Source organism: Tetranychus urticae, chromosome 1 (assembly GCF_039701765.1).
Source record: "Tetranychus urticae isolate SD_2017Ah chromosome 1, NJAU_TeUrti_SD_1.0, whole genome shotgun sequence".
NCBI lineage: Eukaryota > Metazoa > Arthropoda > Arachnida > Trombidiformes > Tetranychidae > Tetranychus > Tetranychus urticae.
The window spans coordinates 19,004,726-19,020,657 of record NC_142958.1 but is presented as its reverse complement, the minus strand read 5'-3'; the positions used below and the strand labels follow the sequence as shown (position 1 = coordinate 19,020,657).

The 15,932-nt window shown below is 31.8% G+C and overlaps 1 protein-coding gene across 5 annotated transcripts in view; it reads right to left on the bottom strand.

Moving 5' to 3' along the window:
* Positions 1–15,932, bottom strand: part of zfh2 (Zn finger homeodomain 2) — a 64,563-nt gene that overhangs the window by 15,466 nt on the left and 33,165 nt on the right. For 2 of the 5 annotated variants that reach the window (XM_015940346.3, XM_025160187.2), the window contains one exon: positions 1,245–3,905. In XM_015940346.3, the coding sequence (XP_015795832.2) occupies positions 1,245–3,867 (2,623 nt within the window). In that variant the 5' untranslated portion in view covers positions 3,868–3,905. Of the gene's footprint in view, positions 1–1,244; positions 4,375–4,433; positions 4,650–15,932 lie in introns of those variants that run through there. The other 3 variants (XM_015940348.3, XM_089266303.1, XM_015940347.3) reach the window with 3 other exon arrangements.

Sequence of the window (15,932 nt, the reverse complement as noted above, 5' to 3'; positions counted from 1 at the left end):
AAGAAAAATTAACAAAAGATGATTGGAAAGGAAATAAGATGATAATGATGAGGATATTGTTTGTTATCATTCAACTCGTCTGCCAATAATGTTAATTTGAAAAGAGGATGAAGCACACACAAAAAAAGGTGAATCCAAGTGCAAAAATAATTATAAAATGATTTTAAAACAACATTTCAAGTTATTTCATTTTATATTCAAGAATTGCAAATCAATTTCATTTTCTTGATCAATAAGGTTTTGGCCTGTTGTTGGGCGTGAAAGTTCAGAAGAAAGCTCATCAAGAAGAAGAAAAATTATAAATTAGTTTCTCATCAGTTTCAGAATGAAAATGATGGAAGGAAAAAGATGATAATTAGCATTCTCTTGCGCTGTATCAATCGAAGCAGATAAAAATTTCTCATTTCTTTTGTCAGGTTTCATGCTGATCATCATTTTCACCATTCGCCAACATTAACATTCAATCATCAGTTTTCTTCTTCTTTGACCATCTTTTTCTGTCATCATCAACCTTTTATCCAACTTGAAACCTTTTTTGTCTCTTGTCCAGTTGACCGATAATCAATGGACAATATAGTGTTCAGAATCAATCAGATTCATTTAACTTTTTTTTCTTCTCTCTCTTGCCATTTTTTCGCCTTCCAATTTGCGAAAAACTAGTTTCTACTTTTGATTATTTGGCCTTTTTTACAATTAAATTTGCAATGAAATTTGAAAATCAATCAATCTCAGGTTATTGAAGAAAAGGAACAAATTAAACAGTTCAATTGATCAAAATTAAAATGTTTTCATCCAACAACAAATATAATTACATTTAATCATTTTTACCATTTTTTTTCTTCTTCTTGCTATTCGGTAAGAAGATGGAGAGAAGACAAAACAACTTTTCCTCATTTTTCTTTATAATATAATTATGTTGATTATGATCATCATCATTATCATCATCAATTGATTGAAACTTCATTTATCAAGAAAAGATGAAAAGTAAAGAAATGATTTTTACACTTGTTTCGTTTTTTCCCTTCTTGGCTATTCAATGTAAACATTAATTAAATTTGAAAAGCATTTCAATCAATTTTGTTTGATAAATAGTTCGCTTCATTTGGATACTTTCAGTTACCGTTTTTACATCTTTTGCATTCTGTAAATAATGTTAACTCATGATGATGATGATGATGATTAAGGTGATGAACATGGTTTGCAGGGAAAGGGAATGTTTAAGTTTTGATTTGAGTTTGACTTACCATTTGGGAACTTGATTTGTTCATCGTCCATTTTAAGAAGTTCATTGTTGGAATTGGCTGATTTTCCTTGTTTACCTTGTTGAAGACGCATTTGCTGTTGTCGAGTTAAATTGTCTGGTTTACCTGTTGCTGTGTTTGGTGGTTGCATCCCATGTACAAGTGATAACATTGAGCGAGTTGAAGCGGCAGCTTGTAGCACTGCTGCTGCAATGGCTTGTTGTGATTGTTGTATTAAACCTTCTTGTGAACCATTGCGTTCCAATTCACGAACATTGTTTGCATGTTTATCCGATTGTGTATGGATGGATAGGTTACCCTTGGTTGTTGTTGAATAATTACAAATCTCACATCGATATGGTTTATAGCCACAGGTATAGGTTTCACCACGAGAAAGTCGTGGATGCTTTTGACCAGTTAAACAGTAAACACAAGACATTTCATTCTCTGGATGCTTCTCTTTCATGTGGATAGCCAAAGTTTCCTGATACTTGTAATGCCAATTACATTTAGGGCATTTCAGGGTTTTACACGAGTTACGGGAATGCATCATGGTCATGTGGCCACCAAGAGATCGAGAAGAACCAAGAACAATGTCACATTTAGGACATTCAACACCCTCTGGATGGTGACAGCCAGAACTGGCCGAGTTGCTTGACAAGTTTGATGGGGTTGAGGTTGATGCTTGCCCTTGTTGTTGTTGCTGTTGTTGCTGGTTAACTGCGGCTGCTGCTGCAGCCAGTGCAGAGGCCACGGCAGCGGCAACATTTGAGTTCATTGAGGTTAGGGTTGAAGGTGAGAGAGGAACTGAAGCTGCAGTTAATCCAATGGGTGGTGATGAGGCTGCCGAGGTTGGTGAGGTTTGCTTGGTGGTCAGTGAGAGTGACGATGATTTGGGTGAGACTGAGGTTGATGGTGGTGAACATACAGCGGGATTAACAATGGTTAAAGAGGATCCATAGGTTGAACTAGGTGAGCCCGTTGAGTTACCTTGTAGTTGATGTGATTGAACGTGTTGTTCATTTGATCGTTGTGATGCAGCAGCCGCTGCTTTGGCAATCTTTTCAAGATTACACAGATCAGCAAGCTCTGGAGTTAATAATGAATTAATATTTAAATCCATTGCATTTAAATCACTACCACTAATTCCCATTCGATTATTATTATTAACTTTATTAATCTCACTAGAATCTCCATCATCTTTATTATTCTTCTTCTTCTTATTATTATTACCATTGGAATTATTGTTGCTTTTACTTTTACTAGCATTAGTTGAATTATTATTAGAATGAAGATTATTTGAATTATTATTATTATTGTTATTATTATTATTATTATTATTCTTTGGTAAAACTAAATTCAACGTTTCAAACGTTGACGATTCACTTGGTATCGGTGAGTTGATATTTGATGATTGACTGGGAAGGCTATTGGTTGAGGGAGACATGAACGGCGGTGTTGATGAAGAGTCCAACGTTGGATTGATGGTTGAGGAACTTGATTGTTGACATGAAGATGAGCTTGATTGCTGATGAGATTTGTGTGAATCACCAAGTGTTTCATTGGTGGTGTTGTTGTTGGTGGTTACATTGGAATGGAGTGAAGATGATGAGGGTGATGATGATGGTGATGAAGAAGATGATAGTTTCTCTGGAACATTATTAGTAGTTGATTGGCTTGAAAGATTAGGATGATGAGGTCCATTAAGAGGCGAGGCACCGTTTACAGAGGAACTTGATGTTGACATTGATGAGGTTGACTGTTGTTGCTGTTGGTGGTGAGAGTGTGTTGAGGTTGATGGTGAGGTTGATGGTGTTGCCGTTGATCCAGTAACAGCATTTAAATCAAGGTTAACCGGTGAAACCAGGTTAGCCAATGAGGTGGGTAACAGTGTTTGAGGAACTTCCATTCGTGGCTCTAAAAAGGATAAAACTGGCTCCTTATCTTGACCAACTCCTTGAATTATTGCGGAACTATTTTTAGCGGAAAGAAGAGCTTTCTCTTCATCATTTGGTATTATATTGTGCTCACTTGATGCATGAGCAGTAAATGATTTAACATAAACAAATGATAGTTTACAGATAAAGCACATGAGTATTGGTTTAACGGGCACTGTTGGTGTCACCTTGCTGTTGGCTGTTGTTGATGATGAAGGTGAACATAAAGATAATTTACTATTTTTACCTTTAATCTTTGAACATTTTCGTCGTGAACGTTCAATCCTCGTTTTACTCTTTACTTGGCATCGAGTTGACTTCATTGAGTTTAGGTTGTTGACAGAGTTCATGTTGTCACCGGTTGTTGAATTTTCATCATTCTCATCGTAAACTTCATTCTCATCAAATTCATCAGTTTGCTCATCATTTAGTAAACTATCATTTTCCGAGTCTTCATCGGCTTCATCTTCCTCTGTAACATCTTCATCTTGTTCACCTTTATTGTTGTTGGTCAGTTCTTCATCAACATTTTCGTCTTCACTCAAATTATCCAAATTGTCATCGAAACAAGATTTAATCTCTTCCAGAGGCGGCAATTTAAAGTCAGTCTCATCTTCACCTCTCTCACCATGACTATCGCGTATCTTTTTATACTTATCCGATAAGGTAAACACCCTGTAACTGTGCATAATAGGAACTTTTAGGAAAAACTTAAGATCAGTTTTGTCTTAAGTTGTAATTACAATTGGACAAAATAATATTGAAAACAAGTGAGAATAAACAAAATTAATAATCAAAATCCCATGAGAAGGTTGATCAAGTTAACAATTGATTTCCCAATGGAAAGTGATTAACAGTTAATGAAGAGTGTTGATCATTTTGGTGAAACATTGAAACAAGAGATGAAAAATTAATAAAAATTATTAATTATGAGGTAACAATCACAATTAAATCCCATTGGAACGTTTCATATTGGAATCACATTTTTCAACGTTTTTTTCATCATTTGGGTTTTGTTGATGATTAACAAATTGATGAGTTGATGAGAGTCGCACAATTAAAACAAATGCAGAAATTAACAATTGGATAAACAGGAGAAGAGAAGAAATTGAAGAAAAAAAGAAAAACTTGAATTAGTTAATGATTGAGTTAATCATCCTCATTAAGTGGACATTGGTTAACAATTGTTGATTAACTATAAAATTAATACAAAAGTTGTACATTTGAGGGTAAAAAAGGAGACAAAAAAAAGTACTTTTGGTTAGATTTTGTTTTTTTGGCACAAATCAATGTTATTTTTTTCTTGCTCGTTGCTTACTTTGGTTAGACTTGACCTTAGATGATAGAGAGAGCGAGAAAAAAGAGGAAAAAACAAAGATGTTGTTGATGAGGATGATGATGATGTTTTTTACTCTTCAAGTGAGTTGAGGTTTAGTGACTTGTTTGACGTTCAAGTTGAAACTGAGGAGCAACTTTTCCTCGGGAGACAAAAGAGAGAGTCGAAAGAGAGAGAGGAAGGAGAGTTGATTGGAGTGAGATGAAAAACAAGTCTGTCCAAGAGAGGGAAGAGAAGAGAAGATGAGAAGATGAGAAAAGAGAGAGAGAGAAATGTTAAGAAAAATTGAGATGCAGATTAGTGGAGAGCAAAGAGATTCCCATTTATGAGGTTAACCCTCGGCTCTCTCTAAGCTTAACAATCTTCATCTTCATCATCATCTTATTCTTAAACAACAAATATTCAATTGAACTTCTTACCAATATACATTAGCCTTTTTTTTCAAGGAAACTTAAATTTTGGTAACAAATATGCTTGCCAATGACCTGCCTCATGTCATCTCACTGCTCCTTCTCATCATTCCTTGTTTCTCTTCTCTCTCTAGACACAAATAAAAGGTAAGGATCAAGACAAAGGTTACCTTAAATTCACAGCAAATATCTTGACAGATGTCTCTTTCTTTTCTCACTTTTGGGCTTTTCTTAATCAACTTGATTTACTTTACATTATTTTATTTTTTTTCTGCTTCTCTTTTCTCTTCTTCTTCATCATCATCTTTGCCATCTTCAATTTTCAATCTTTTTTACCTTTCCAGACAAAAGGTACAGGTAAGTATTAGTTTATTTTATTGTCATTATTTTTATTCTTCTACCCATTTTTACCTTTTCACGTTGCATGAGAAATGCAAAAATCTCTTCAATAGGTAAAGGTTATTATTGATTTTAATGGTTTTGTTGGACATTTCTTTTCCTCTTTTCTTTCTCTCCAATTTGGATAATCTTTCATTATCAGTCATCAAATGTGATTCTGTTCAATTTACCATCAATTTGGGTTTCTTTTAATATTTTCAAAAATTTTGTCTTTTCCCTCAAACAATAAGTTCATATTTTTGGGTAGAAAATGAAAAAATTGTAATTTATTTAGACTCTGTTTTTAAGCTTGTAATTTGCATCTCATCTTGAAGCTGAATTACTCTGAGCTTTCGCCATCATTTCCAAGGTTCTGCTTCTTCTGATTAAATTCAACTGATTATGCGTATTCCAAATGAACCAATCACCATTAATTTGCTTTTACAACTCAAATGAACGAGGTAATCAAAATGATGATCAAAAGTTTTCTTTACTCAAACATTTTCTAACCTTTGAATAAGTTCACCTTTCATCGTTTAATCTGACAAAGAAAAAACAACTTTCTATTTACCTATTCATGATACAACAGAGGAAAAAAATCAATGATTGACACAGATTTAATAAACAGAGGGAAATGTTGATTAATCCACCTTCTCATGATTACCATGAAATGTTGGGAAAAGTTGATCTTAATTTTGATTCTTGATCAAACTCATTAAAATCGTAGGTTTTCATTAGAGAGAAATGAAGGTTTCCAAAAATGCTTTTCCAATTCTGATTGAAATTTAATTACAGAAAAGCATTTCTTTACTCATTACAACAGGTATAATTATAATGTTGATGATGATGGTGAAGATGAGTTACCCTGCCCTTCAGAGTCACGAATAAGTAAAGAAGAGAGAAAGAAAAAAAGAAAAGAAAAATATTCATCTTTTGATGATGAAAGATGAGGTCACCCATCAGGGTTACCCATCAATTTGAATATCATGATAATCAGCAAGAAACTCAGAAGAAGAAGAAGGAAAAAAACAAAAAGAAGAAAATAATTGAAACAAATTAACTTTTCAAAAAATTGAATGACAAAAGTTATTGACTAAAGACAAATATTGAAATTGTCATCAAAGGTTAACTTTAGTTGTTTCAATATTGTGTTATATCAATTAGTAAATGATGATGATGAGAGGAGGTAAAGAGGTAAAAAGAGGAGTTGATGAAGAAACAGTAGGAGGCTCTTATTTACACTTTGATTCAATTAATTTAATACCCAAAGCCACACCTTATCCAGTTACTGTCTCTTTCTTTTTGCCAATGATAATCATCATCAAACTCCAACCTCCTCCTTCATCTTCATCATTATCATTATCATCCTCAACTCCCACTTTTCTCTTGACTTTTCTCTCTCTCTCTCTTCCTGTTCCTTTCAGTTCTTTTTTATATCATCATAATCATTATCATTATCATCATCACTGAACTTCACTAATATCACTTTATTTTTACTGCAAAAAATAGCATTTTCAATTATTTTGTTCATTCTTTTTAGATTTTCTTCTTCTTCTTCTTCTCTTCCTTTTTTTAACTCGCTTTACTAACTCTCATTATAAACCATTTTTCATCCTCTTCTTTACCTTTTCATTCATCAATGAATTTCACCGTTTCCATGGGTTTCCATGATTAACTGAAGAAAAGTTATCATCTACTTGAATTAATGTAATCATTTAACGCCCTTTGGAATTTCGTTGCGCTCTTTTTGCTCTTGAATTATCATTAAAACTTTTTTCTCTACTTTTCTCAGGTAATCAGTAAAATCGGTAAGTTTATTGTTTTCAAGGAAAAAAAGGATGGAGAAATGATGGAAAAAAGATTAAGATGAAATAATGAAAATTAGGAGAAGAGTAAAGATGAAAGTAAACTTGGGACTGATGAGGCTTTTTTAAAGGCTCCTGGAAGCAGGTTAAGTGAGAGTGAAAGATGAGGTACAGAGAAGATAAGAAGATGAGGAAGACAGGTAGGTTTCTTAAGGGGAGTGAAACTTTGTGTCAGGTTAGGTGAGAAGCAAATTTTTCATCAAACTAATTGACCATTCATCATGCTTTTTATAGGATTCATCCTCAGGGTATTTTAGACTTTGTTTGTGTTTTCTTTTTCTTCTTCTTTACTCATCTTCATCTTGCATCTCTTTTTTTTCATCACAACGTTTATCTTATTTGGATAAACGTTCATTGAGAAAATGATTTTTTGCAGCTTTTACTGTAACTGTTTAAAATGATAATTTTGAAAATAATTGATTCCATTCAATTGTTTCATCCAAACATTTTACAGATTTTCTTTCATTATCAGAATAACGTGTTGATAAACTGTGTGTGTGTTTGGGTTTACTTGTATTCCAGTCACGTGACTACAGATTTCTCAGGGAATCAGAATTTCTTCTGTTTCAGAACTTGAGGTGTGTGTGTGTTTTTGCCTAAAATCTTGTTTTTGTTTTTCCTTCTTTTTCGTATTTTTTTTATTCGATAATAAGAATAATAATTGCAATTGATACTCAAAACACATTCAATTCACAATTTAATAGTTGATCAAATGATGCAGAAACAAAAACGTTTACTCCTAATGGATGATCATGATGATGAATCAAACGGCAAACTCAACATTTATTGTTATTGAAACTCAAGTCTGCTTTTTTCACTGGAAATGTGATTGAAGCGCTTAATACAAATTATTATCATTATCTTTTGTGTTGATTAACAATGAACAAAACAGCAAAAAAAAGTTGCTCATTAATCAGATAATTGTTGAAACCCTGTAAGCCTGGAAAAAGCAGTAAAAAGAACAAGAAAATTTGCGGAAAAGTCAAATTTAATCAAATGACAGTCTTTACAGTAAACACTCACTCACACAACTTAAAATAGTCACAACCAGAGCGTAGGTTTTTCAGGTTATTTGTCAAAGGGAAGACAAGAAGGGCCAAAAAGTTTAACTATAAAAATGGACAAAAAGAGGTTCCAAAAATGAGAAGTTGCCGTAAAAAAACAAAGTAAACCTGAAAAACAATGGTGGGAGTGGTGGTTAGCAGGGAGGTTGAGGAGGTAATGAAGAAAAAAAGGATTTTTCTGTTGTTCATTTTTCTCTAGTTTCGCTGGGATGAAAAGAGGTAACAAAAGTTGCTAAAAAGTTACAGTGAAAAGAAACAAAAAGCCAAAGCTCACAACTCGTTTAGCATTTGTTTTGTTTCTTCTTTACCTTTTTACCTGTTCTTGTTTCTTTTTTTTTCTGTGTTACCTTTGACTGTGTGGTTTTCAGCTTTTAATAAAACAACAACTCTGTTCCAATGGTAAAGAGATAAAGAATCAGAAAAGGTAAAGAAGATGGAAGATGAAGATGAGGGAAAAAGGCATCTTTCTTCTTCTTCTTCGTTGGTAAACTTATTATATTCTCATTAGTAAATTGTTTTCTCTCCTTTACCTTATTCGTGATTCTCTTTGTATTATGCATGTAAAAAGGTAAAGGTATAACCTTTTGCAATTATATTTGCTTGATACAGTTTCAAAGTTTCACTGCGGGAAAGAAGATGAAAATGACAATGAGAGAGTGAAATGACAAAAGAGTAAAGAAATAAAGACAATTGCAATTGTGCGAGATTTTAATCAACTAACCTTTTCTTTCACTGAGCTTCTTTTCTCTCTTTTTGTGGTTTCTTTTCGCGTTAAGATGTATAATAAATTTGCTTCCCTTTTTTTGTATTTGTGTATCCAGATGACCATTTACATATTGCCATCATCGAGAGAGAAAAGCCTTTGGTCAAAAATAATCATCCATTAACAAATGGTCCAAATGCACGGTAAGAAGTGCATATTGGGCAAACAGTAAAGATCAATTTGTGTGATTAACTGTGAAACAGTCAAACAGTGGCAATGCTTTGCATAAAGTCAATCCAAATGAGCAAAACTTCTGCTCGGAAAGAAAACACTCAAAAGCGAAAAATTACCATGACTTTTACAAGTAGCTTCGGGAAATTTTCTGCTTCGGGTAAAGATAATTGCTCAAAAAGCATCATGAAACGATCGAAACAATTCATTCGAAAGTTTTTGAATCTTAGTAAAAAACTTTGCGAAAATGGCAGAGCTCGAGAGATTTTCCAATTTTCTTTGAAATTTTCTGAAAAAAATTGTCCGAAATTCTGATTTATATTCTTGAAAATCGAACTAAAAAAACAGAAAATTTCGAGTAAATCACAAAGATTTTGAATGAAAATTTCGCTTCCATTCTCTTGGCAAACAATAATTACTAGAAACTAATGATTATGTTGCTATCAATAAATCTCGCCAAACTTCCCATTCCCAGTTAAAAATCTGAATCATTATTTTCCATTGAAATTGATTACATGTATAATCTGCAATCTATAATTAATAATAATAATTATTTCATTTTCTTGACAATTTTCCCTTCTCTTTCCGTAAACTAATAATATGATACGTTTTCAAGCTTATTAAATGATATAACCATTGAATAGTTATTATCCATTGGCACGCAACAACTGAACCATTGAGGCAAAGAAACGAGTGAAAGAAAATTGTTTCGATCCAAAGTCAAAGGTAAAGTTAAAGAGTATAAAAACAAAGCAAAAGTCAATTCCCTTGTAATGACAATATTTTAATTGCCACTGAAAAAACATTAACAACAAGATGATGATGAAAACGAAGCGATAATTTGAAAGCTTTTATTTGATTTAAACAGTTCGAAGAGAAGTCGAAAAAATCGATTCCTTATTCCTTCCCTTGAAACAATGTTTATTTTGAACAAATAATGTCATCAATATTATCGTCTAATTGGATTGTTAATATTCATTTAGAGAACGTCGAACAAGTGGAGAAAAAGTTGATGATAGATTAATGAGAAGTAAAAATGATTCTAATGATTATTCCATCATAATTTGAAAATGATAATATTTACTATTATCGTTGTCCTAATGTAAAAAGAAGGAGAAAAAAGTTCATTAAAAACCTTGGAAACGAAAGTGGAAAAGTTGTGAATATTGGTTGATACACTTTCACCATTGGATTTCATGATAAGTAAATAGTCATTAGAATCATTAACAGGCAGCAAAAAAAGGTAAATGATAAGAAGCTTTTATTTCAACTTTTCAACTTAATTAACTGATGCATTTGAGAGAAAATGAATTTCCAATCAATTTTCATGCGAAAACGTTTCAAGATGGAAAACCTTTTTTCAATCATAATGGTTGCAATTAACGAGGCAAAAGTGCCATTCATGATACTTCCGTTGAAACATCGTCAATTGTCTTTATTGAATTTTGCCCAAACTTATGTACATTTGTTTCGTCACGATACAATCATTTACGATAACTCATTTCATCCTGTTTCAGAAGACAATATTCACGTATTCAAGTTATTATTTTTGTTCGCCTTTTCCCCTGACTTTTCATCTTCTCCTAACAAAGTTAGACTTTAAATTTAATGTAACCAGTAATTTGGTGATAAACTTTTTTGCTCTTCTTTTCTTCTCGTTTCTTGCTCAAAGGTAAACTTATGCTCATTTCAAAGATGCTCATCATGTTCATCATCAGAATCATCATTTCCTCTGTTTCTCTATAACAGTCAAGGATCCAATTAGTAAAGTCAATTTAAATGCAACTTTATTGTTGGAACAACTTGAAACTCTTTCGAACTTGAATTTTACCTTTTTCTACTTTTCTTCGACTTTTCAAGAATCAATTAAACTGTAAAATTTACATTCACCCAACAATTGAGTTTTGATTTTTTCAACTCTTCTCGATTTGCTTGTTCTGCATCTGTACAACAATCAATTGTAATTAATTATTAATCATGTTATTGATTGAGCTTTGCTTTGCTTCCTAATTATATTGATATTATTTTTGTGTGTTTACCACATTTTACCTCAATTGTCTGGCTTTATTGATTATAATCTGTAATATAAAGCAAAAGGTTGAAAACAAAACTGCAAAAAAATAAATTACTGAATTATTTATCCAATAACAATTGAAATTGAATGAAAAAATAGGTTGAGAAAGAAACAAATAATAATGAAAAAAATAGTCATTTGTGATCATTATTATTATTAGGTTATTATGTGTGCATGCAAAAGATGATAATCACCATTATAATCATGTTTTTTAATCATCATTAACAGAAACGATTAGAGCTTAATCATTGTCGTTAAAAGTTGAATAAATGATCTGAAATAATAATTGAAATGAGTTTACATGAATAAAACAACAACGAGAGCGAAGAGAGAGAGAAAAGTGAAGAAAAATTAAGCTAAAAAAGCATTTATCAGTTAATTGTTAATGGTTAAAATAATGATAATAATGTAATAAATAAGTAAAAAGTAATGAATTAACATTAAACAATTAGAGGTAAAAGTGAAGGTTCAATTACACCTTTGATTAACTTGATTGCGCTTTATGCTATCAACATTCACGCAATATCAGTTTTGTTTCAACACTTAATTACAGTCACTTTTTCATTTGATTTTATGACGGGATTAAGTAATAATAAATGTCCAGTTTAAACGGCATTCTGAAGGGAAGCTAATTAGAATCAAATCAACTTTGATTCATCAAATGCCATTCAAAGGATCCGTTGATTAACCAAAAGCTGACTTTATTAGTCAACTATGAATCAGCCTTGTGAATAAGCAGACTCAGAGTTCAAAGTAAAAACTGTAAGCTTAGTAATCAGGTTAGGTTGGGTTAGCTTAGGTTTCATTAGATTTCAATTTAAGTGTTGAACTTTTTAAAGCCCAAATTGAAATCAACTTTAAGTCATAAGAGACCGCCGAGCTTTAAAATTTACTACAAGTTCAAGTTTCTAGTTACAATGATAATGCAAAACAACCAGACAGCTCGGAGTCAAGTTGATTGTGCTCACAATCTCAGCTTATGAAAAGCGAAACTCTATTAGAATCAAATCAAATCAATTCATAAATTTCAATTGTTGACCAATTAGAAACTAAGATGCTTGAGTAAAACAAGAAATGAATATTCAAAGGAGTTTATGAAGAATAGTTTGGAATATGGAAGAGAAAATTTTGGCTTAATTTGAATTCTATTTTTGCACACTTTCATCTAATTCTGTAATGATAAATTGTCAATGAATAGATTACTCCAATTAATTGGAACCTCTCAAAATGAGTAATCCATTGGAGCAAAAGAATTGAGATTTTTCATTTTCTCTTTTTGATAACCATATCAGCATCTTCCCTTGTAAATGTCAGCTCAATCATCATCATAATCATTATCTTTATCATCTCCATTATCTTCATTATCATCATCAGCAACAGCAGCAGCATCTTAACCATCATTTCATTTTTCTTTATATTAGATAAGTTGATAAGCATGAAATGTTATCTATCTTATTGTATCCTAATAAGGGTTGGGTTAAAATGATAACCGACCTTAACACACAAGAATCTTTAATTAACCAATTTAATTTTTGGCTATTTTCATTCTGTAATGGTCAACATTAAATGAACAAAGAATCTCGCCAAATCCATCAACTTTTTTCCTCTTTTGTCTTCCTTCATCCTCATCATCATCTTACTTCTCATACAAAGTGTAACCTTGACAAAGACTTCACAAAGACTTATTACTATTATTATTACTATTATTTATAATGGACATGGGAGCCTCTTTGAAAATCCACTAATTAAGATTATCAAAGTTAATTATCTTTTCTTGTTTAAGTGTCAATCAAAAGTGTTTGCAAAGAGAAACGGAAAAAAATTAATTGCAATTGTGGGTAAAAACAAGTATTATTAACTTCAAATGTGATTCAATTCAAGAAAATTGCTTCCAAAGCAGCGAGCAAAGAGCTGAAACAAACCAAAATTACAATTGAACCCAAAAATGTTTACCTTTTTGATTGACTTTCATTGCACTTAATCAACATTTAATTAATTTAATTAAGATTAATATTTCGCTAGCAAAAAAACTCAATTGAATACACAAAAGGATTTTTTAAATTTTAGCCGAAAAAAAAGCTCAACAATTAAATTCGTGACTGATTATGTTACATTGGAAACGGAAAACTGGTTCAAGAAAAAGATGCAATTTTTCATTGACTAATTAGAGATTGAGATTGATTAACATTTAAGTGATGAACACACCTCAAGTTAATTAATAAAGGTGCATCAATGGCTCGTAAAGCCATTAAGGTTTGAACACAAAGGAAGAAGAAAAATGTTATCAGATTAATTAATGAATGGATAATGTTGTTAATTAGTTGTAAACCTGTTCAATGGTTAATTGAGTGATGAACAAAAGTGTTTTGCCAACTTCAACAAGTGTAGTTAAACAATGTAATCAAGTTAATTAGACAATTAATGAGATTAACTCTTTTCAATGAATAACAATGAGTGCTTCATGAATAGTAAAAGCAGCAAAATCTCTCGAGTATTTAAACTCCCTTTTCATCAACTCTCTTCATTTGCATCATTTTCATCTTCATTATAGAGTCGCTTTTATCGATCATTTTTTTCTTTCCATGTTAACAGAACTTTTCATTGAGCAGATTAATTGACTAATTAAATGTTGCCTTTCAACGGTTAATTCCAGTCTAATTAGGTTTACCATTAATTATTGAGGAAACACTTGATGAACAGCTTTGCATAATTGTATTCATCCTCATCAGTTGCAGGGTGAAAAAGAGAGAGGAAAAAGAGAAACAAGGAAAATCTTTATTTACTCTCATCAATGAATAACATGGTAAATGTGTTAACATGAGGTTAAGTGACAAGTGAATCTCATTAATTAAGCCACAAAATTATCCAACTCGATGGTTAATTAAATCGTGAAAAGCGAGATTCTCCAAGTTAATCTTTTTCGCATCAAAAATGTTCATTGAATCTCACTTTTTTTAATCGTTTTCATTCTTCTTCTATTTTTAATTTGCTAATCTTAATCCTGATTCCTGAGACTTTGTTTGCACTTCGATTGGAAAGTTTGCAGAAAAGCATCAAATTACAGAATTTTTTTTCTTCACCAAAACCTATTATCAAGTATTTCTTTTCAATTTTCAATTCAATTTTTAATCTTTTCTGTTTGTTTTCATTCTGGTTCCATCCAAAGTTAATGAACAAGACAAATATTGAAAATGATGAGAAAATGAAAAGATAAAAAAAAGTAAATTGAAAAGGAAAATTTTGTTTAATCAGAATTTAAAATTGAATTTGCCTTTGTTTTCACCTTTTTTTCTGCAGCTTCTCATCCAATTGAATGAAACTCAATTGAAATTATGTTTAACCATTACAATGATAATTCTGTGTAAATTTCATTTCAAATGTTGCTCAACCAAACAATGAGTATAAATCCTTTTGATTTTCATCATTCCAGGTAAACAGAAGCGTCTAATACAAAAGGCTAAAATTAAATGCTTTTATCATGAAAATTATTGCCTTTCACCAAATGATAACTGAATTCAACTTTTGTCCAATTTCGACTCAATGGGTTGCAATTATTGGGTTGCATTCCAAATGACACATTTAAACAGGTAAACGAAACGTTTAACAATAATTGATATCCGTTGATGTACACTGAAATTATTTGCTTATTAAATTGAAAAAAACTTCACAAAAGGTAAACATTGGAAACGATGAAAAGCAAATGAAAACAAAAGGAAAATTTGAATTGGAATAATTTTGCGAGAAAAAAAAGTTCTGAGGTTTTGTCTAAATGGAAGCTACGTGATTGTTACGCGTACTTTGACAGGTAAACAGGCGTCTGATATTGAACCTGATAATGAGCTCTGATGATTGTTTCAATTGATGGTTTAAAGGTGAGAAGAAGAAGGCAAAAAAAGATTGAATAATAAAAAGGTAAACATTGAAGCGTAACATTCTGTCATCAGGTATGACGAGAGAAAGGTGATGATTATGATGAGAAGGAGGTTCACCTTTACTGTTGATATTGTACTGTTTACCTTGTTTCACATCTTTACCATGTCTATGTAACCATGTAAACCAAGTAAGATGTGGTTGACAACATTTTTACCTTGTTTTGTTCATCAGCCAGTTCTGATTGAATGAGATTAAAAGCAAAACAAAAGATGAACAACAGAAAAGTTGAGCTGTTAAAGTCACCTTTTACCAAGCGTTTGACAATTTTGAGGTTATCCAATGACCCAAAGGCAATGAAAGGGAAACAAAAAAAAGATTCACTTTTTTCAAATTCTTTCTGACCCTGAGTGCTTTTTGGTGAACAAAAAGGTAAACTTGGAACTTGGCTTTACACCCAAAATTTTTGAACGCTTTTCGTCTTTTTTTGTTGTTGTTACCTTTGACTCTCTTTAGTGGCCATTAAGGTCTTGCAGTAAAAGGTAAAAATGTAAGCCAAAGCAATTTGTAGAAAAATGTTTCAAACTAATTTCTAGCAGATTGACGAAGCGTTTATATGGTTTCAAGGTTTAACTTAACTCCTATGGATTGAGAATAGATGATGAGGAGAAGATGAAATGGATCGAAAGACAAGCTGAAGATTGGGAGAAAAGAAGAGGACAGAATTGAGCGAAAAGCAAATGTTGACAAGCAATTTCTTGTTTACTCTTGTGACTTATTCTTTCTCATTCTTCTTCTACCTTTTTTTACCTTTTCTCATCTC